Source organism: Phodopus roborovskii, unplaced genomic scaffold (genome assembly GCF_943737965.1).
Source record: "Phodopus roborovskii unplaced genomic scaffold, PHOROB, whole genome shotgun sequence".
Classification (NCBI taxonomy): Eukaryota; Metazoa; Chordata; class Mammalia; order Rodentia; family Cricetidae; genus Phodopus; species Phodopus roborovskii.
In genome coordinates this window covers 2,019,082-2,039,146 of record NW_026126407.1, presented here as the reverse complement: position 1 = coordinate 2,039,146, position 20,065 = coordinate 2,019,082, and the positions used below count along the sequence as shown (strand labels likewise).

At 48.2% G+C, this 20,065-nt stretch overlaps 1 protein-coding gene across 1 annotated transcript in view; it reads right to left on the bottom strand.

Moving 5' to 3' along the window:
* Window positions 1–3,094: 3,094 nt before the first annotated feature.
* Window positions 3,095–20,065, bottom strand: part of Asic2 (acid sensing ion channel subunit 2) — a 269,070-nt gene continuing 252,099 nt past the window's right edge. Inside the window, exons 4-10 of the mRNA XM_051179795.1 lie at window positions 19,049–19,199; window positions 16,512–16,568; window positions 14,546–14,699; window positions 10,384–10,475; window positions 7,193–7,272; window positions 5,335–5,403; window positions 3,095–3,859 (exon numbers count right to left, since the gene is read on the bottom strand). Of these exons, the coding sequence (XP_051035752.1) occupies window positions 3,758–3,859; window positions 5,335–5,403; window positions 7,193–7,272; window positions 10,384–10,475; window positions 14,546–14,699; window positions 16,512–16,568; window positions 19,049–19,199 (705 nt within the window). The 3' untranslated portion in view covers window positions 3,095–3,757. The remainder of the gene's footprint in view (window positions 3,860–5,334; window positions 5,404–7,192; window positions 7,273–10,383; window positions 10,476–14,545; window positions 14,700–16,511; window positions 16,569–19,048; window positions 19,200–20,065) is intronic.

Genomic DNA, 20,065 nt, shown 5'->3' with positions numbered 1-20,065 from the left:
TGTTACAAGAAGCAAAAGAAATGAAAAAAAAAAAAGAAAGAAAAAAAGAAAAAGCCATGGAGAAGTATCTAATGTACGTTTGTGTGTGTGTGTGTGTGTGTGTGTGTGTGTTCATTTTTCCCTTTCATGTCTTGGCTTGGGGTTCCCTGACTTGTGTCCAGTCTCCTAAAATCTGCCTATTCTAACCTCCTGGACCTGGCTTAGACTCATTTCATGTCCTTTCAACTGGAACCCAAGTCCATCTGTATATTTGTTAGTGTTTGCATTCAGACTATAAACTTCATGCCTGGTACACAACAGTCAAGGTGAGTGAATGGTGGGCCTGCATTCTTCATATTTTAGCTATTGGTCTCTTGTTTCTTTCTCCTGTCCCTTCCTCCACCTCTGCCAGGAAGCTTGCTCCATACAATACGGGGTCTGCCCCCACTATATGTGGATCAGAACTGGCTGAACTCTGCTGCAGAAGGAATTCTTTGGCCTCTCTGAACCACTTTCTCCTCTGTAACTGGGGAATGCAGTCACTGGGGCAGACAGCCCTTGGGTCCACATTCCAGGAATGGAAGTCTCTAAATCTGTGAAGGATGGACGTGCTCACTGGGATTCTCCTTGGACCGCTCTGCTCAGGCGAGCTGAGCCAAGCTTCCTGGAAGGAGCATATCACTGGGCAAGCTCACATCTGTGAATGGCGGGCCCCCATTGCCACATCTAGCTTACTAGGAGCCACCTTCTGGAGACTCTAGTCTCTTATCAGTGCTTACTGCTCTAGAAGCTGCTCTCTAGGCATGTTCACAGTTAAAACAGTCATAAAAATAGCTTCAAGCTGGAGAGAGGAAAATAAAATAACTCTGGTGTCTTTGCCAAAACCAACAAAGCAACAGCCTGTGTGCAGCCAGCCCAGTCCCTGGCACAGCTTGGACGCTCACAGAAGGACTCATTCCTTTTGCTTCACTGACTGCAGCTGCCTCCTGGACTCTGTGAGACCTCAGGCTACACGTCAATCAACTTAGCTCAGCCTCCAAGGCCACTGAGAATCCAGCCTTGAGGAATAGCCATGTGACTATTCTCAACTCCAAGTCTTTGTGTTGTTGTTGGTGATTCCTTAGACTATACTGTCCCAAGTGTCCTCTGCACACCTGACCCTTCTTGATCAACACTCTGAAAATATACATTTCTTAGGACACTTGTTTGAAATGACAGCAATAAAAACACTTCCCCACTCACTGGAATTTAGACTATCTTTTGTTAACAACTGATTAATTGATACCTCGGTGTTTGTTTTTTTTTTTTTTTTTTGAATTTTATATAAATGCACATACATATACATGTATGTATGCAAACATTTAAACAGGTTACCTACATAGACTTACCCTAAAGTGAACAAAGCCAGAACCTCCAAATTGGAAGAGAGGCCCAAAGCAATACAGATGTGTCTGAACAGTCTTTGCTCCATCACAAAAATGATCCCTCTCTCTTATTTATATTTTTCCAGGAAACTAGAAAGCTATTGAAGCAGTTCAAATAGCATCTTCAGTTATCAGTTTTTAAAAATGTATGAAGTTGTTAAATTGGAAGAAGGCAGAGACATCAGACAGGCTCTTAGCCATCCAAATAGACAACTCATGTTGTTCCTGTCACTGATGGGAGCAAGTCTAAGGCCAGCCTTCAGACCTCTGTCCTTCCACATTTGATAGTCTGGCCACCAGTGGGACACTTCCAGCTGGGTGAAGTGAGGGGTGAGTTTGTCTCAGGAGAGACTTCTATGGCCTGGCAAAACTGAAGAAAAATCACGCTTGGCTCCTTTAAGTGAGTCATTGTGGTAGGACATCACCTCCATTTCTTGGCCATGCTTGTGTGTGTGACAGGTATACAGAACTTGTTCCATCTGGTGGTGGGTACCATGGCCATAGCCCTTGAAATCTGAAGGAGTTTTATACCAGACATTACCTGGTCCTGCACCTTCCCTCACATAGGCAGAATACGATCACCCTCAAATGAAGGGAGTATCACAGTGTCACTGCAACCAGCTACTGAGGGGAGAGGATCATGGGCCACAGTTGCAGACTCCTAGTTGTGAGATTCTTCAACTCAACACACTGGAGAAATCACAGCATGGCGAGGCGTTGGGGAGAATGATACAGTAGACTAGAACTCTGAGCCCTGTTCTGAGCTGTTCTATCCATGACTATGCACAAGCCACATCAGACCTGTCACCAGTGCTGGGGCATTGTGGTTGGAAGTAAAAACCTAGCCTAGAGGGATTGTTCCCATGGAACCAGCATGGTGAGATTATGCCCGAACTAGAAGCACTTGTTTGAAATCCAGAGAGGCTTCAAAGGGGCGAGCATGTGGCTGTGATCAGCAAAGGTACCTTCAACCTTGTGTCCCATTTGGATATCCTCTTTGGAGTCACATGCTTCAAATGTGACTGCTGGAGGGACAGGGTAGGTCAGTTTCCTGGGAGTAGAGAATTGGGCTTGAGAGAGGGTCAGATGGTGGCGAGGGAGAGACTACACCGGCTCTATGTCTAGCCTGAACTCACAGACAGGGTTGTGAAGACTCACAGGGGCCCTGGAAGGTCTCTGTTAAGGTTTTCTGGCATGGGTAGTCTCTGTCTCTCCCTTTTTAATGACACTTACATTGGGTAGTGTCCTTCAGAATATAGGTTTTGACCTGTTAGTGGATCATGTAGTCAACTAAGTTGTAGCTTAGAGTAGGATAAAATATATAATGTTCACACCATGTAAAGGTAAACACTATCAATGAACCTTGCAAATACATTTTCTGCAGCTTTAACTGGCAGGTCTAATGTTTTCTTAGCCCCCAGGGACCAGGAATTAGATGCTGAGAAAAGGCAGAATGATGTGGCCACTTCCACAAGACCAGCTTTTAATATGACTGTGGTTCGAAGCACGAATAAATAAACGCCAAAGAAAATGGAAAACCCAAACCAAACCTTAGAACATCAAAACCAAAGACCATAAAACAGAGCAAACCAAAACAACCTTCAATAGACAAAAAAAAAAAAAAAAAAAAAAAAAAAACAGCCCCCGCCCCAAAGAAAAGGAAAGGAAAGAAATCAAACTCTACAGCTGTGTCACAGGGTGAGAACGACATGGCTCCAATGGACAAATACTGGGGTCACCCAGACCACTGTACCACCTCCACAGGTGCTGGGATAAGAAGGAGGCTGGCACTGGTCACCATTAGTGCAGGAGCCCCATGGGCCAGTTTGGGGGACAAGGGTTTGTGGGCAGGTTAAGAACCTTCACAAACAACACAAGGACCAAACGTTGTAGAGAGTTCTGTGGTTTCCTTCTTGGCCGTGCAGTTTTGATTCCAGAGCTGGGCTCAGGGTGGCTTTGGGGCTGGAACCCCTGATCCCACTGCATGGGCAGCAGAGTGGGCTCTGGAAACTGCGTGGAGAAAATACCATGTACAAGACAGAAGAGGAGGTGGCGCCGTAAGAAGTCTGAGCATGCAGGTGCTTTGTACATCTGGCAGTGAGATGTGATGGCAGGTTAGTTCTTGGACAGTTCCAGAGTGGGACTCATCGGTCCTACAAGGGACAAGTGGCAGGGCCCGGGACGGTTCATGTCAGATGTGGCCAGAGTAAGGTTTGGCAGAAGTTCGCAATGTGTGCATAGGGGGGGCTCTTGCTTCTTTCTGTCATCAGGGGCCATCCCACCTGAGCTTGCTGTCCCCTGTCCTGGGTCTTAGGCCTTAAGGTCTATTTGGAGGTGCTGGGTTGCCTGAGTTGTCAGCAGGCAATCTCCTCCAGGGTGCCCAAAGCTGTCTGCAGGGGCACATTCACAGTGTGGCTGATGGTTTCAGAGTGGTTCGGCATTGTGTCACAGGTGCTCTGCAGGGAAAAGAAAGAGGGCACTTGAAATTCACTCAGAAAAATCTACTGTGAGGCAAAATCCTGTGAGGCAGGGTGCAAGCCTTTAAAGGTCAGGATGGGAGCTGATCAGAGCTTCAGGGTTGGCCCCTGGGAAACCAAAGAATCCCTGAGCAGGATGACCTAAAATGCTGTACATCTCCAGAAGCTCCCAGGCTGCGGTGTGCAGATGGTTGAGAGAAGTGGGAAAAGGAAGGACCAGGCAGGAGGTTGTGCCAGGGATATGGTACTGGGGTTGGTGTGGAAGGGGTAGGGTGGGGAGTTGATGGAAACCGAGCTGAGGGAGGGGAAACAGGAAAGGTGGCTATGACTCTGAGACATTCTAAGGAAGGAAATGAAGAGGAAATCTTGACTTTTGGAATACTTGCTGTCTCTGAGATGCAAGCACAATCTCTCTTAACCCCATGAGACCCCTCTGGGGCTTTCTGATCCTATGCAGATGCTTAGGGAGGCTAAGACATCCTCCATGCACACAGCCAGAACTCAGAGCACCTAGGTTATGGCCAAGACAACTGAGACCAGAGCCTAGGCTCTTTGCTTCTTTGCTGTTTTCTTCCTTAGCAGAGGCTTGCCTTTTGTTCTCCAGAGCCTTTAGGACTGCAGAGAATCAAAGCCAGGTTTCTTGCCTGGGAGCTGTGTAATGACACAGTATCTGGAATAGAAATGGGAGCCTGAAAGAAAGGGTTGGGATCCATTTGGAACCAGTAAATTTTAGCGAGGCAGGGGCTACTTAAGCATGAGTCTCACAGGCTAATTTGGGGTATAGTATGGGAAGAAGAGCCCAAGATACCTGCCTCGGTCAACCAAGTCCTGAGCCCAGGAGTGGGATGAGCTATGGAAAAGAATGATGGACAGGCATGAAAGTGAAGGGTGCTGCCCCTGACTATAGGGAAAAGGCAGAGTTATCCAGTGGTTAGAGGCACTTAAGGTTTAGTCCTGACACTCAAAAGCTAAGTGACTCTGACCTCTGGGCCTCAATGGCATCTATGGTGGCTTCAGTGACAAGATCCACGTGGGCACCCAGAATGGTGCCCAGCCTGTAGCCAGAATACTCAGTAGTTGTAATGTGTACAATTGATGCTACTAACTTCACAAGGTATCCCCTTCAAATGGATGGAGGTCCACTGGTGCATTTCCCACTCTTAGGAAATTTGGAAGTAGATACAGGGCCTCTCTTGTAGGAGTATGGGAGGAGAGGAGTAACCCTGTGGCCTGGAGAAGGATCTACACTTGGAAGTACCTTTTGGGGTCAGCTTTATTCATGGCTTAGTCATTGACTTTTTGGATATGGCCTAGCTGGAATGTCCTTGGATTTGAGGAATGAGAAGGTGTCACAAGCCATGGAAAGATATGCTGAGATTCAGGTCCTTCCTGCCTGGACCTGTGTCTGGTTTCACATTGCCGACACAAGTTAGCCCATGGAGAGCTGTTCTTACCATGTTCTCATCATGGCTCCCTTCCTCCTCTTCCTTGCCAAGCAGGTCTAATAGCTTCTCTTTGATCAGCTGAAAGAAAGACAGGGAGTGCACAGTCAGGCTGGGGGGGGAGGATGGCACAAAGGTCAAAGAGCATCCTTCCACAGGGAATCACATAGGCAGTGACTGTGTGTGCTGTGGCTGTACATACAATGGCAAGAGCTCTGCCTGATGAACAGTTCTAGGACCTCACTCTCAAGCTCTCCTTTTGGGCTACATGAGATTTTGTTGCTCCAAAAAGAGCTTGGAAAAGGGTGGGGGAGGGCTCTGCCTTGCTGTGTGGACAGCTTTCTCTGATGGATAGGCTAAAGGTGTTGGTGTACCCAGATTCCTCAAGGGTCCTAGGGAGCACTGTGGGACTACTTTCTCACTGTGTAGCTCAGGTTGGCTGCAAGTTCACCATCCTCCCATGCCAACCTTCCCAGTATTGAGATTACAGATATACGCCACCACACCCAGCTTCGATATTCACTTTCCAGGACAGATACTGCCACAAAATGAGGTCATGCCCAAGAGCTATAATGCTATTTTGTAGCAATTAAGGATAGTTCTTAAGTATGCTATCTAATGTGGCTCAATTTGCCATTCACTTTGTACGGCTTTTCAGGAGAATGAATAAATAATGCCAAACAAGACTCTGGCCTTATTTGGTTTAGTCATCATGCTGAGGGACGCTTGGGTCTCTGCACTGGTCACAAGGGGCTTTACCTAAATGACTGCCAGGGGTATTTTGCCTTCCCTGGGAGGCAATGAGGAGGCTGAGGGGCTGTGCCTCTCAGGGAATGCCTTAGGACCTTTGGGATCACCACCTGTTTCAGGGAGGAACCCCCAGCATGGTGTGAATTGCCCATCTGTGGCCAGGGGTGTGGAGGTCTCCAAGTGATCACCATGGCAGGGCAGAGCTGGCATGGAATCTACTCATAGGTAGGCTAGCCCACTAACCCATCTGCTCTGCAGGCTGGCCACTCCTGGCTTTCTGCCCAGATGATCCTGGCACAAAGTAGACTGAGGCAGGCTTACTCTTGCCTGGGATTAGGAGGTTGTAAGAGTTGAAGTGCCTCCAGGACCTCTGTTTGAGAATCTTTCAGAAACATAGCCCTAGCTGTGTCTAAAGGGTCACATCTCCTCAGACTGTGAGTGGCAGAAGTGATTGGTGAACACTGTGGTCTCACTGGGGATTGATGAGGATTCCTGGGACATGCACCCCCTTCCTATGGCTGGCCAGGTGGTGGAAGACAGTACTCAGAAGACAGACCACTCAGAGGATAGGCTTGTGGGTGGTGTGTACTCCTTAGTGTGTTATGTGTGCTACACAGATCTGTGAATGTGGTTTGAGAGTGTGTGTGTGTGCGCCCGCGTGCGCATGTGCACGGATGCACACACACAGACATGTGCACACACCCATAAGTACACATGTATGCATGTGAGAACATTTTGTGTGAATGTATGTGGGATATGTTTGTTTAAGTGTGATACATGTGTGTGATACATGAGCATGTAATATGTTGGGTGTGTGATGTATTGCATATAGACGTGGACTAATGAAACCTTGCCCTGGTCCCACTGTGTAAGGGACTCTGAGATGGCCTCTGCACAGTCTGGCCTCTTCTCATTCCTCCACTCTCTGTAACACAGGCCAGGTCCAAGAGAGGACCAGGGCTGCCATTGCTTTCTCATCTACCTCTCCTAAGGCTTCTGCCTTATGCTTTGGAGAAGTGGCTTTGTGGGGTGGAATGAAGCTACTGCCTCAGTCATGCTTGGTCTCAGTCTGGGTGTTCCACCATTTAGTCACTTCCCCAAGGGTGACCCCAATTCTTACCTCATAAATATAATCAAAGAGCTCTAGTATTGTAAGGATACTAGCACCAATAAACAATCCCATCTGGCCACCAATGTCACCTGCAAAGGAAGGGAAAAGAACAGAGATTGGGTGTTACACACAGATCCAGGAAGAGGGGAAGAGATGATGACCTGGGAAGCTGGAGCACTGGAGTGTGCCCCCTCCAAGGGAAGCCTGGGCTTTGTCACAGGAGGGCTAGTCTTTTGAAAGGCCCACCTTCCCTCATGCATATCACTAGCCAGCAGGGGTGGGGCTTATCACTCACTAATGAGGTCCATGGACCTGTTCAGGGAGTGAATGAAGTCCTCAATGAATGTGTGTTGACAGGGGCACAGCCATGTCAAGGATCCCAATGCCTCTACCTCATGGGAGTGGCAAAGCCTTCCCTGGGTGGGGCTCTGAAGGATGGCAAAGCCTGCCTCTGATCTGTATGTGGATGTTGATAGTGTGTGCAGAAAATGTCGACCATAGCTTTCTCCCTCAGATGCTCATGGCATGAAGACTGCTCCTACTGAGGTTGGTGGAACCTGCCTCTTTGGCCAGCTGAATGTAATAACTCTGCCTATTTGTTCAGCTGTATGTAATAACCCTACCTGCCTGGGCTCAAGATGGCTTCCTTTTTTTCCCATCCACCACCATTGCTCCAGTGCAGTTTACCAGGAAGTGTGTATGTCTGTGTGAGTATTTCAGGTAAGAAGTGTGCATTTACAATGGTGTGCAATGCAACTGGAATGCAATCAATATAGGCAGGGTGCAGAATGTCTGATCATTGATGGCTGCATGTAAGTATATATCTGTCTGCTTTAGGCATACAGAAAGCATCTCTCTCTCTCTCTCTCTCTCTCTCTCTCTCTCTCTCTCTCTCTCTCTGTAGTAGATGTGGCTAGAGTGTGCCTGAATGTGTACAGCATGTATGAGCATTGTATAGGTGTAGGTGTGTTCCTGTGTGTGCAATGTAGGCATATGTAATGAGTATGTGGACATATAGGCATAGATTGTATCTGCCTAGGTTTGCTGTGTACATGGATGTGCCTCTGAAGCTATGTGGTGGGACATGGGGCTGTGAAGTTGTGTGTGTGTGTGTGTGTGTGTGTGTGTTAGTTCTAGAGCATCATGGGTACATGGACCTGTAGGTTTGTTTCAGTGTGCATGTTGTGTGTGTTAGCATGGGGGTGTTGAGTGGTGTGCATGTGGGGTAGTGGTGAGAAAAGGCAGAGCTGGGCTTGATGGCTGAAGGTTTATGTGTGGCACACACTTTCCTCACAGGAGGCACAGATGGCGGCAACATTTCCTCACAGGCTATTCTGGGTGGGAATAAGTTCCTCCTTATATCTGATGCAGGCGTGACAGATTCAAAGCCTCGACCCTTTCTGCATGCACTCTCTCTATGTGTGTGTGTGTGTGTTTGTCAGAGAGAGAGAGAGGGGGGAGGGAGAAAAGAGAGAGAAGAGAGGGTATGAGAAAAAGAGAAAGAGAAAGAGAGGGAGAAAGAGCAGGGAGGGGGAGAGGAAGAGACAGGAGGAAGAAAGGGATGGACAGACGAGGGAGGGTAGGAGAGAGACAGCGGGAAAGAGAGAGGAAGGGAGGGAGGGAGAGGGAGAGAGAAAGAGAGAGAGAGCACGCTCAGGAGCACACCTATGCACATATAAGCTTGATTCTCTTTGTGGAGGGAAGGGGAAATAACAGATCTTCCAGGGGTGAGTGAGTGAGTGAGGGGCTTGGCCTGTGCTCTGTGGCTCCATAGATGCCTAAGTGACAGCTACCCTCCACATAGCTGGCACTAAACAAAGGCTTTGTCTTTCTTCTCCTAGACGAAGTATAGAAATGCTCCCATAGCTCTGGCATACTAGATGGGGCTGGAGTTCTGACATGGTGACTAGCCAGGTGCCACAGACACCTTTATCTGAGCTAAGTGCCACAGCGAACTAGGAATGATGGTTCATCTCCATTGTCAACTTGACTAGATTAGAGATGATTAGGGGGACAACTCTAAATATGGGAGGCACCAACCCATGGGCTGGGAGCCTGGAGATGGAAAGGGAAAAAGGAAAAGAGGAGAAAGGAAAGAGTCTGCTGGCACAAGCATATTTTGTCCCTCTCTCCCTCCCTCCTTCCCTCCCTCCCTCCCTCCATGCTTCCCACTCTTCCTCCTCTTCCCTCTCTTCCTCTCCCCCCTTCCTCATCCTGTTCTCTGGCTACTATGATGCTAGCTGCTCTACTCCATTGCTCTATTTCCACCATGCTGAACTACAAACCCTATAATCATTAGCCCAAACAAGTCCTTGCCCTCTTCAAGTTGTTTTGCTCAGGCCTTTTCATAGTGATGAAAAGTCGGACGACACAGTGGGTGATAGAAAGCCTGTTTTACAGCAAGGGGAAGCCTCCTCCCTGCAATGTCCCCACAGCTGGCCTCCAGAAGTTCTATACTTTCAGGTAGAAACTGCCCCTCCCAGGATGCTACTGCCACTTAGTTCAGTCTTAGGGACAACTAGCCATTACTGCTAGGCACTGTGTCTTCTTTAGAGGGAGTAAGTGGTGGCACAGGTTGAAGGGTTGGTCCCTTAACCAGAATGTGAGTGTCCAGATGGGCCAGGGCTGGGTTGAGCTTAATTCTTTGTGTACATGTTGTTCCATCAGGCCCAGGGCAGCCAATGTGAACTTGTGTGGGAGTAGCAGTCAGGTTGGCCATCTGGAGAGATCAGCTCTTCTTTCCTGTTTGAGAAAGGGCTCTGGGTCCAGGGGACAACACTTGGCTTCTCAGTGCATTGCTGCCCAGGCTCCACTAAGGACCATGATAGTTTGGATGCTGGCGGACCACCCAAATTGAACATACCCCCGCCCCCACTTCAGTACTTCTGCTAACATTCAATCAGGCCCTGGGGTGCTGACTCCAACCTATAGACAGACTATGGAATCCAAGAGGGCAGACCTGGAGATGTCCTGTGAGTCCTTTGTGTTCGCTCCTTACTGCACAGAGAAGGAGCCTGAGGCCTTGGGCTGAACTGGACCTATAACCTCTACCTCAGCAAGCCCAGAGAGAGTAGCCAGTACATTAACAAGTTTGCCTCCTCAGGAGGCATATATGTCTGTCTGCTCACCTCCTGCCCACCTCCCTACCTCCACCCCTCCCAAGGGATGTGGAATTTTATGTGGCAGACATTCTAACTCACCAAGTAAGGCAGCAACTTCATATGCCTTCTTCTGTTCAATTGTCTCATAATTGAGCGCTTCAAAAAATATATCCAGAACCAGAATGTTCTCTCTGCAGGGGGAAAGTCAAGCACAGCACACACTTAGAGCCCTCAGCACTCATGGGACCAGCTAATCCAGTTTTCCTGTGGATGGATAGACAAAGGGAGGCACAGGGAGCTGCCTAAAGGCTGAACTCTAAGTACCAGAGGCTCCCATCAGCTGGATCCCTGCTTGTCCTTAGGTACTCCACTCCCTCAGTAGCCTTTCTGGGGGTCCATCCTGGATCCAGGTCTTCTGGAGCCTGCTTGGTTTTTAGCATGCAAATGAGCTCAGCAGTCTCTTGACTAGAATGGCCTCAGTTTGGATGAATGCCCCAGCCGGAGAGTCCCCATTTTCCCCCTGAGATCCCTAACAAGCCTCTTGTGGTGGGAGGCCCTGACCTGGCATCATTCAGTTGGTGGCCAGTGCTGCGGAGAACTGTAGGGAGCAGCCCATGGCTGGCTGGGGGACTCCTGGCAGAAGCCCTAAATCCCTTCTGTGACTTTCCTGCAGGCAGGTGTGTTAACAAGATGCATCTTGGCAGTGGAACTCATTCCTACTTGTGGAGTGCCTGCTAGGCAGTAGGGCCTGGTGTTTCCTACATCCTAGTCTCCTTCTGTGGGACTTGGCATGTCCTCCATGCCCCTTGTCTTGAACCTGTTGTGCAGAAATCATCTCAGAAAGGGGCCTGGCATTTGTCTTGGAATGGGAATGTGGCTGGGAGAGAAAGAAGCAAGTGTCTCCCACACCATGAAACTCTACAGCAACGAGAGGCCCTCTTTCTCCCATCTGGCTTTCTCCACAACTGCCACTTGGAGGGTCTTTCTGAAACTATTATGTTGATTCAAATTAAAGAAGATCACAATTCAGTTTCTTAGTCACACAAAAGATCACTGCAGATGCTCCACAGCCATGCATGGCCAGTGGTTACCACACTGAGTGCCACGGGCATAGAATCTATCATTCCAAATTGTTCTGTTGGGGAGCATAGTTGAAGAACACAAATTTGACACAGGCTCTTGTCATTGCTCTTGGCTGCCCACCCCAACTAGGTAGTAAGTCCTGATGGTAAAGATATCAACATGTATTTTGTTGACAGGGCAGAATCAGGCAGAAACTGAGCTGGAAGATTCCTCCCTGCTGGCCAGCTCTCAAGGTGCTTTGCAGGTGCCGAGGTAGAAAAGTCATCAATGATCTTACCCAGCTGTAACCCCTGTGAGATACAAGACTAACCAGCTGGGGAATGATATACCCACTGGTGCAAGATGGCATGAAGGTTTTAGGGGGTAACCAGCTGCTTTCTGATTGCATTTGAGGCCTGTTCCACAAGAGAGAATCTATATTCACTATTGTAAGCCTTCTCAAGAGTCCATGGCTGGGGTGGCCTAATCCCCCAAACTGCCTTCTATGTATTTATATTTATAACCATAGATTAGTGCAGCTCTCAGAACCTGGTCAGAGAAGCTTCCATTTACAGTGAGCTATGTTAACATCAAGACTCACAGTTGGTTGATGTGCAGAGGATAGGTGATTGCTGAGTACTAATCTCTAAATGGAACACCTATCCCCTCTATCTCCCCAAGGCTTGGGAAGCACCATGCCTAGAAGGTGGAAAGAATGTAAGAGCTGGAGGGTAGGGATAGGGAGGAGTGTTGTGAAATGCTGGCCATGCTGGCTGTGACCCTCCGTTGAGCTCATGAACTCAGCAGCTAAGGTTACCTGAATAAGACCTGCACAAGCCCATTAGCATCCCTGCATGGATGGGGGAAGGAGAAGTAATTTTCCTCAGTGGTATAGCCACTGATAACTTGCCTATACTTCAGTAAATAACCTCAACCATGCTCATTTGAACAGCCCTAATTAAGCTTAACAGGACACACAAATACTCCCCCCCCCAACAACAACAAAACACATGAAAGTGAGAAGGGGGTCTTTGGGGAAGAAGAAGTAGGAGGAGGAGAAGAGATTCTGCGGGAGTGGGAAGGGGATTGAGTGTAACAGCATCCAAAAATGGTCATTATGCATCACACATATTATTAAATTGTCAAAATAGCTTAATAAGTAGAATACAAATTTGATGAGCTGGGCATAGTGACATAGACCTATGGGAGTTGAGGCTGGAGGATCATGAATGTGAGGCCAGCCCTCACAGTGAGACCCTATCTCAAGTAAGATAATAAAATGCAAATTTAAGCTTGTCATTGACCTTCTAAATGTTCAGCTGCTCCCTAGTCCAACACATGGTCCATCCCGGAACCTCACCTGGCTCATCCTTTGTTCATCCTATTCATCCTATAGGACCTGTGACATGTCCATCTTAACCTTTGCCTCTGATGTACCCTGTGCCAACTCTGTCCTAAGCCCCCCACAGGATACACTCTCCTGTTCATTTACCCCATGTAAAGGGATTTGGTTTGTGCCCTAGGTCTGGGCCTGTAGAGAATAAAGAACAAGGAGAAGTATCTGCCACTGGAGAGTGTCCCACTATGATGAGTGTGCATGGCGGCGGTAAAGGGGGACTCAGAATGGGGAAGAGAGCTAGAACCTGGGGAGGGGCTGCCTGTTTACGTCTCCTAAGAGACCAGATCCCACAGCCTGAAGAAATCAGGCTATATCCTCCTGTCCTGCATCTCTGTTGTCTGTGCTGTGGCCAACAGATATCTGTTTGTGGGTATCTGGCTCCTCTAGGCTGTTTGTCATGTAGCTATCCCGAACTAAACCATGTTATAAAGTTCCTTCCAGCCCCCCAAAACCTACAAAAAGTCAGCTAACCTCTTGTTTAGGTAACTCATCTGAAGGCCTTTTTCTCTGGGTCCCTCCCCACCCCCTGCCACCCAGCCCTTTCCCCGTGGCTTTTTAAAATGATTTATTTTTATTTCATGTACATTGGTTTGACTGTATGAGGGTGTTGGGTCCCTTGGAACTGGGATTTCAGACAGCTGTGAGCTGCCACATGGGTGCTGGGAATTGAACCCAGATCCTCTGGAAGAGCGGCCATTGCTCTTAACCACTGAGCCATCTCCCAGTCCCATGGCTCTATCTTTATCTTTCTTACTCTTTCAGTTATTCCTGGCTATAGAGCACCTTTCCAGGATTTAAAGAGAAAGCTCCTCTTCCCTTTGAGGTCCTAGCCCATGGTTTTTGACATGCTGTCCTTTCTTTCAAATACTATCCCACTTCAAGGCCTGACCATGGTCTTCCATCTTTCTCCTGATAAATCTAGTCACTTTTCTTCTTTTTACTCCTCTCTCTCTCTCCCTCCCTCCCTCCCTCCCTCCCTCTCTCTCTCTCTCTCTCTCTCTCTCTCTCTCTCTCTCTTTCTCTCTCTCTCTCTCTGTGTGTGTGTACACGTGCCTTGGTGTGTATGTGCACCTGTGTGGGTGTGTGTGAGAAGGAGAGAGAGAGGGCGGGCGGGGAACAGAGGCCCAAAGAGGGCATCAGATCCTTTGGAGCTGGAGTTGCAGATATTTCTGAGCTTCCTGATATGGGTGCTGGACTCTGAGCAGCACTCTCAACTACAAGCCAGGTCTCCAGCCCATCCCCCTTCAACCTAATTCTTGAATGGCAGTTGTGTCCCCTCCTTCCCTGAACAGAGATGCTTATTTAACAGCAAGTCACACACTGTAGCAATATTATAAAGGGAAACACCACAGTGCCTGGGGAGAAGGTAGTCTAATTTTCTAAGGCAATGCTATGTAAAGAGCGACAGGTACCATGAGGAGTCAGCCAGGCAGAGTGGCAGGAAGAGTGTTTCTGGAAGAGGGAACAGAAGGCTCAAGATCCACCAGGAGAATTATACATTCTTTAGAAAGGCCAAGCTTTCCCTGAACGTTGCCCTGAGCAAACTGCAGTCAACTAAGGTTTTCCTTTAGTGTCTGCATATCTCAATTATAGCCAACATTGTCCCAGACGTCATTGCCCTATGTGGCATTTAATCCTGCACTTATCTCCCCGGGAGGCTGCAAGCTCTTTGTGGCTTTGTCTTCTGAACTTGGCACACAGCAGGTGCTCAATTAATGTTTGCTAAATTGAGCTAACTGCTTGCTTTTTGCCTCTTTCTGTATGCTCCCTCCGCACCTCCTCCCTTCCCACTTAACTTACGAGATATATTTTTCAGATTTGTTAAATTTCTTCTCCAGGTACTTGGCTGACGTCTTGCTGGGGATCTTCACCATGGAGAGCTCTTTGTTGTAGCGGGTCAGGTTGCAGGGTGTCCTGCAGAGACAGTAATTGCTGTCCTTTTCTGCCAGGAGGCCTGGAGGAGAGAGGAGAGGGTCTCAGGCAGATGTGGGTGGGAGCAGGGATTTCTGGTCCAGCACAACTAGATTAGAGGCATCAAGATGCAAGCCAGGAGGGGGAGCTGGGCCCCAGGAAAGTAAGGTAGAGAATTTCTGAGATGGGATTGCGCCATGGGCTTGTTTTCTTTCTGCTTGCTTTTACTGTACTCCTGCACGTTCAAAAGTGTTGGCCCATTGCCACTTTTAGGGAGACAGTTCCATGGGGAGGCCCGGCCCCTCCCATTCACGGGACTTTCCCCTGTGTATAGCATCAGTGTTCTGACCTATACAGTGGGACACCATGGAAGTTAACATGGAGAACACTGAGCCAGCATGGAAGTTCATCTGGAGAACACTGTGCTTGGAGCTCAGGACTTCACACTGCCCCTGCTGGTGCTCCCTGGAACCAAGGCCACGCCCCCTACCTGCTGAGAGGCTATGCAGAATCCTTATCTTAGAACAACTTAGCCTCCCTCCCCCAACACCCAGCACACAGCTCTCCCTTTCCTCTCCCACCAGACCAGGGGGTTGAAGGCACTGTTGCCCTCTGACTCTTTTTGACCAAACTTTAGCCAGACCCTTGAGAGCAGCTTCTCCACTCCTCAGGTAGGCTTCCGCAAGAAGCCTGCTAAAGGTAGCTTAGAGAGAGAATTCTCACCTTGATACTCCATCACCCTGGCTGCCTCCAGGAAGAATCTCAGCCCTGTTACTAGCAATACTCTCCCCTTTCCCCCCATGGACATCTCTGCACTTTTTCATCTCCCGACCCTTCACAGTGCTGGCAGGTGACAAGTCCCCAACTGGCTGCCACATGCTGAGATGAATCCCCTTGCTCTCCTGTTGAAGTTGCCTTGATGCTTAATTGCAAGGGTCTAAAAAACTTTTTAATCATCAGCAAGAAAAACTGTTCCTTCAGCCCCTTCCTCCCTCCCTTCCTCCCTCTCTTGTTCTTCCTCACCCTTATGTCTCTTTCCTTTGGTCTTGTTGTCTTTATTCCAAAGAAGGACTCTGCATACATTGTAAACCAACCCCCTTCTCAGGCCATCTACCACACGAGTCCAGCTCTGCCCTCACTTAGGGCTACCAAACGCATCTGCTGAAGGACCTGGGGGTACAGGGTGTTGGTGTTTACAGTTGTGTCTTTTTCTTCCTGGGACTGGAGAGAGGGGAGGTGACAGACAGCAGCATAGCGCCTGTGCACTCCCCTCCTTCCAGGTGTTCCAGCCCAGGGGCCAGCAGTTATTTCAGACCTCAAATGCCCTGGAGGCTTTGAGAGTGGGGGAGGGGGGAGAAGTGAGGAAGTGGCAGTGGTGGCCTAGAGGACTTGTGTTTGCACACATGGAATGGGAAAGGATCCCCCTTCTCTGCCCCATCCTCTCCCTTGGACTCAGAACATGGGGAAGACATGCGGCTTTCAGATGAACTTGATCCTTATGGTGTGTGTGTGTGTGTGTGTGTGTGTGTGTGTGTGTGTGTGTGTGTTGGCTTCACCAAACTCCTTCAGGTGACTCAGTGGCCCTTGGCCACCCTCTCTCCATCTTTGTCCTTTCCCGTATCCTCCAATCCCTGTGAAATCTACTTCTCCATTACCACCTCTCTGTTCCTCATCTGCCTGTATGGTTGGTTCCCTCCTCTCTCTCCCTCACCAGCTTCCTGCAGCTACTCCATCCTGCTTCCTTCTTTGTGTGCATCCCTTCCCTGCTCCTTTTTCCATGGTTGACTTCTGTGTCCTACCAGATGACCCCACAGCCTCCCCTTCACCTCCCACTCTCTCTGTTCCCAGTACTGACCGAGGGCAGGCTCTGCACACTCCTTGTGCTGCTCAGGGGTGCAGAACGGAGCATCCCCTGCAGGGAAGGAAAGCAAAGAGAGAAAGAGCATTAACCACATGGGAGCCATGCATGTTAGTGGCCTCACTGGCCCAGGCAGTGAGTGACTCCTGGCACACACAGGAATACACTGTCTTCAGGGGACATTCTGATGGTCTGATGGAGGCCACTTTTCAGTACCCTCAGATCTGGAAGTGACTTCTGATCTGCTGTGAGGAGGAGACTGTGAAATCTGCCTAACCCTCTTCTGGCTCACAATGGTGGATGCTGGGGTAATGTCTGGAAGACTGAGGACAAAACAAGGTGGGGTGGGGTGGAAGGAGATTCCTTCTAAGCCAGGCTTCATGTGATCTCCTTGAGCCCTTGTGTTAGGCTTCCAAGTAGAAAAACATGGAGCTCAGCACCTGGCCTTCCAGACATCCAGTTGCTGGTGGTTAAGGTAGGGTTGGCACAGGTGTCCCATGCCATCTGGAGGCTGCTGCTTCTCGGCACACCACACTGCGACAGGCAACCTTGGGTGGCTCTGCACCTCCTTATGGTCCTGCCCATCCATCATCTCATGCAGTTGAGATGTCACAGTTGGAGTGATTGCCACCTCACTTTGTTTGCTTGCCTCTGGCTCAGGTTTTATGGGAAAAGCTCATGGCTGGGGGTTCAGTCTGTGCAACAGGCAAGCTGATGCTAGCTAGTCTTCCCAGCCTTCCTCTCTGGGATTTCTCTGTAGAGTGCTAAGGTGCTAAGATCTCGTTTTTTTTTTTTTTTTTTTTTTTTTTGGTCGCTGGTAGTTTTATTTTCCCGTTTTTTTCTTTTTTCTTTGTGAAATGCTAAAGTCAAAATCCACCAGGAATGTCTGTTTTGAACCATTTTTCCCCCCAAGTCATTTTTTTTTACAGCATTGAAGAGGTGGTGCAATTCCCTTTTCCAATAATAACACATTAAGTGATATGGTTTCCATTTTACCCTGTCTTCCAGGAATCTCATAGGCAATTTTAATGCCATTATTTAAAGCAGCACACATTTATCCTCTTGCACTTTTGTAGGTCTGCAGTCAGCCACAGCCATCATTGGTGTTGGGAGAGTTATGTTCATTTCTGGAGGAGCTAGGGCAGTGGTTCTCAACCTTCCTAATGCTGTAACCTTTTAATACAGTTCCTCATGTTGGGGTGATCCCCAACTGTAAAATTGTTTCACTGCTGCTTCATAACTGTAATTTTGCTAGTTACAAATCATAATGTAAATATCAAATATGCAGGATATCTGATACGTGGTTCCCAAAGGGGTCAGGACTACAGGTTGAGAACCTGATCTAGGGGGACAATCCACTGCTTTTGTAATTTCTACAAACCCCTTTCTGAGTCTTCCTTCAGAGCTACCTCTGACCCCAGCCATGGAAGTGAGGCTGACTTCAAGGACCAGGGTAGCTTCCTTAGCCCACTCCTATGTCTTTCCCTCCTAATGTTGGCGGCCTTAACAGTCAATGTTGGCAAAGTCTCTCTGAGCAGAGGCTGTTTTAAAGATAACAATTCTAATCTTGGATGACTAAGATCATTACTGATCACTAATGAAATAATTCAGAATTCAGCCAGGAGGAGACTTACTTGAGAGCTGTCACAATAAAAACAATGGGTGATGAACTAAGTCTTCACCAAGAGGATTTTAAGTAACCTTAAATATTGTAGGGCATAAGCATAGAAAAGCAAATATCAAAAGGGTCAGCAATGCTCCAAGCACACAGTAGGTCATTAGTAGATGTGACTTGATCCTACCTCCTCATGCACTAATACAATCACCATTGACTTTTGTAGTTTTCATGGCATCTTTACATTCTTTTTCTTTCTTTTTAAGATAATGAAAGCAAGAACAGAGAGGGTTAGTGATGTGGGCTGGCCCACATAATGAATAGAGAAGCCGGAAATAGAAGCTAAGCTTCATGCCTACAGTCCCAATTACCCCTCTTTGCTACCACTGTCCTGCCCAAACCAGCTCCTACTCCACACTCCTGCCTCTGACATGCTGACTGCTTCAAATGAGATGGCAACAAGCGTTATTAGTCTGACGATGGAAGTGTTTGAACAGGCACATTTATTTGCTCACTAATAGACTTTTGCCTCACTTGAAAGAGTGCTAGACATTTGGATGCAAGAAGGGAAACATCTGGGTGAAAGTCACCAACATCTGGATGTTCAAACAGGCATATTATCAGCATGTGTGAGCCATAAGCATCCCATTATCTGGACATTGAACTCAGGAGGCAAGAGGAGCAGACAACTGGCGAGCATACGGAACATGGAGATGGAGGTGAGGCACACATCTGGGCACCCTTGCGTAACCAGGATGCTAGCACGATTGATTGATAGATGGAATATTGCTACCTGCCCTTTGGTTGTCAGGTACTACAGTTTCCCTAGAACAATATTTCTTTGTATCCTCCAGGAATAGGTGAGGTGTTTCCTGTCAGGGTGGGAAAGTGTAAAGGACCTGGGGTCTCTGACACCCACCTGGCATGTGGACCATGCGGCAGTTGCAGTTCTCCACAATGTAGCGGGTCTCACAGTCAATGCGACAGGCGGTGATGCTGTAAACAGGAAAGAAGTCGAGCCCCATCTCTGAGGACCGACACTCCCCCCAAGGTGGGGGCAGATATGTGAGCTGAAAGACAGGAAGGAGGACACAGTCAGTCCTGGCAGAGAATGCTCACTCAGTTCCCACGGACTTGGCGGCACATTGGTCTATCTGTTCAATGGGCAAATAAGCAATTGAGCATCTTGAGAAATGTAAACCCCACTGGCCTTGTGGACCTTCACCATCTGGATACCATATGAGTTTTGCGTGTGTGTGTGTGTGTGTGTGTGTGTGTGTGTGTGTGTGTGTGTGTCTGTGTCTGTGTGATCAATTTTCATGAAATTTTCTTCTTCCTAGTCTTTTTATTTAAAGACTTCATGTTTTGTATGTGTGTATGTGTGTGCCTGGGAGCATGAACACATCTCTGTGCATATGCCAGGTAGACGTATTGGATCCCCTGGAGATAGGGTTACAAGTGGGTTACATGTGAGCTACTTTGTGGGTACTTGGAATTGAACTGGTGTCCTCTACAAGAACAGCAAATGTTCTTAACAGCTGAGTCATTATGTCAGCCCTGTCCTTGGAGTTTTGTTATCTAAGCTGTGTCTTCCCACATCAGTGTCACCTAGTGGCACTTGGAATGACCCATCTAAATTCTACCTTGTTGGCTGGGAAGACTGGGACCCCAGCCATAGACTGGAGGATAAGACAGAAGAGGACAGGGTGATGTGACTACCGAGTACAGTCATTGTTAGTTATGGTCCTGTTGATGCTGTGGATGACATCCCAGTATGGACAATGCCACTCCTATTCTCAGAGGTCCAGTAACCATAGATTTTCTAACATCTATTGTACTTGCTTGAGAGGGATGTGGAGGGTAATGGATGAGAGAGTTAATGGTTGTGAGGCATTTCCTATGCTATTGCTACTAAGCTAAGCAAATTCTTTACACC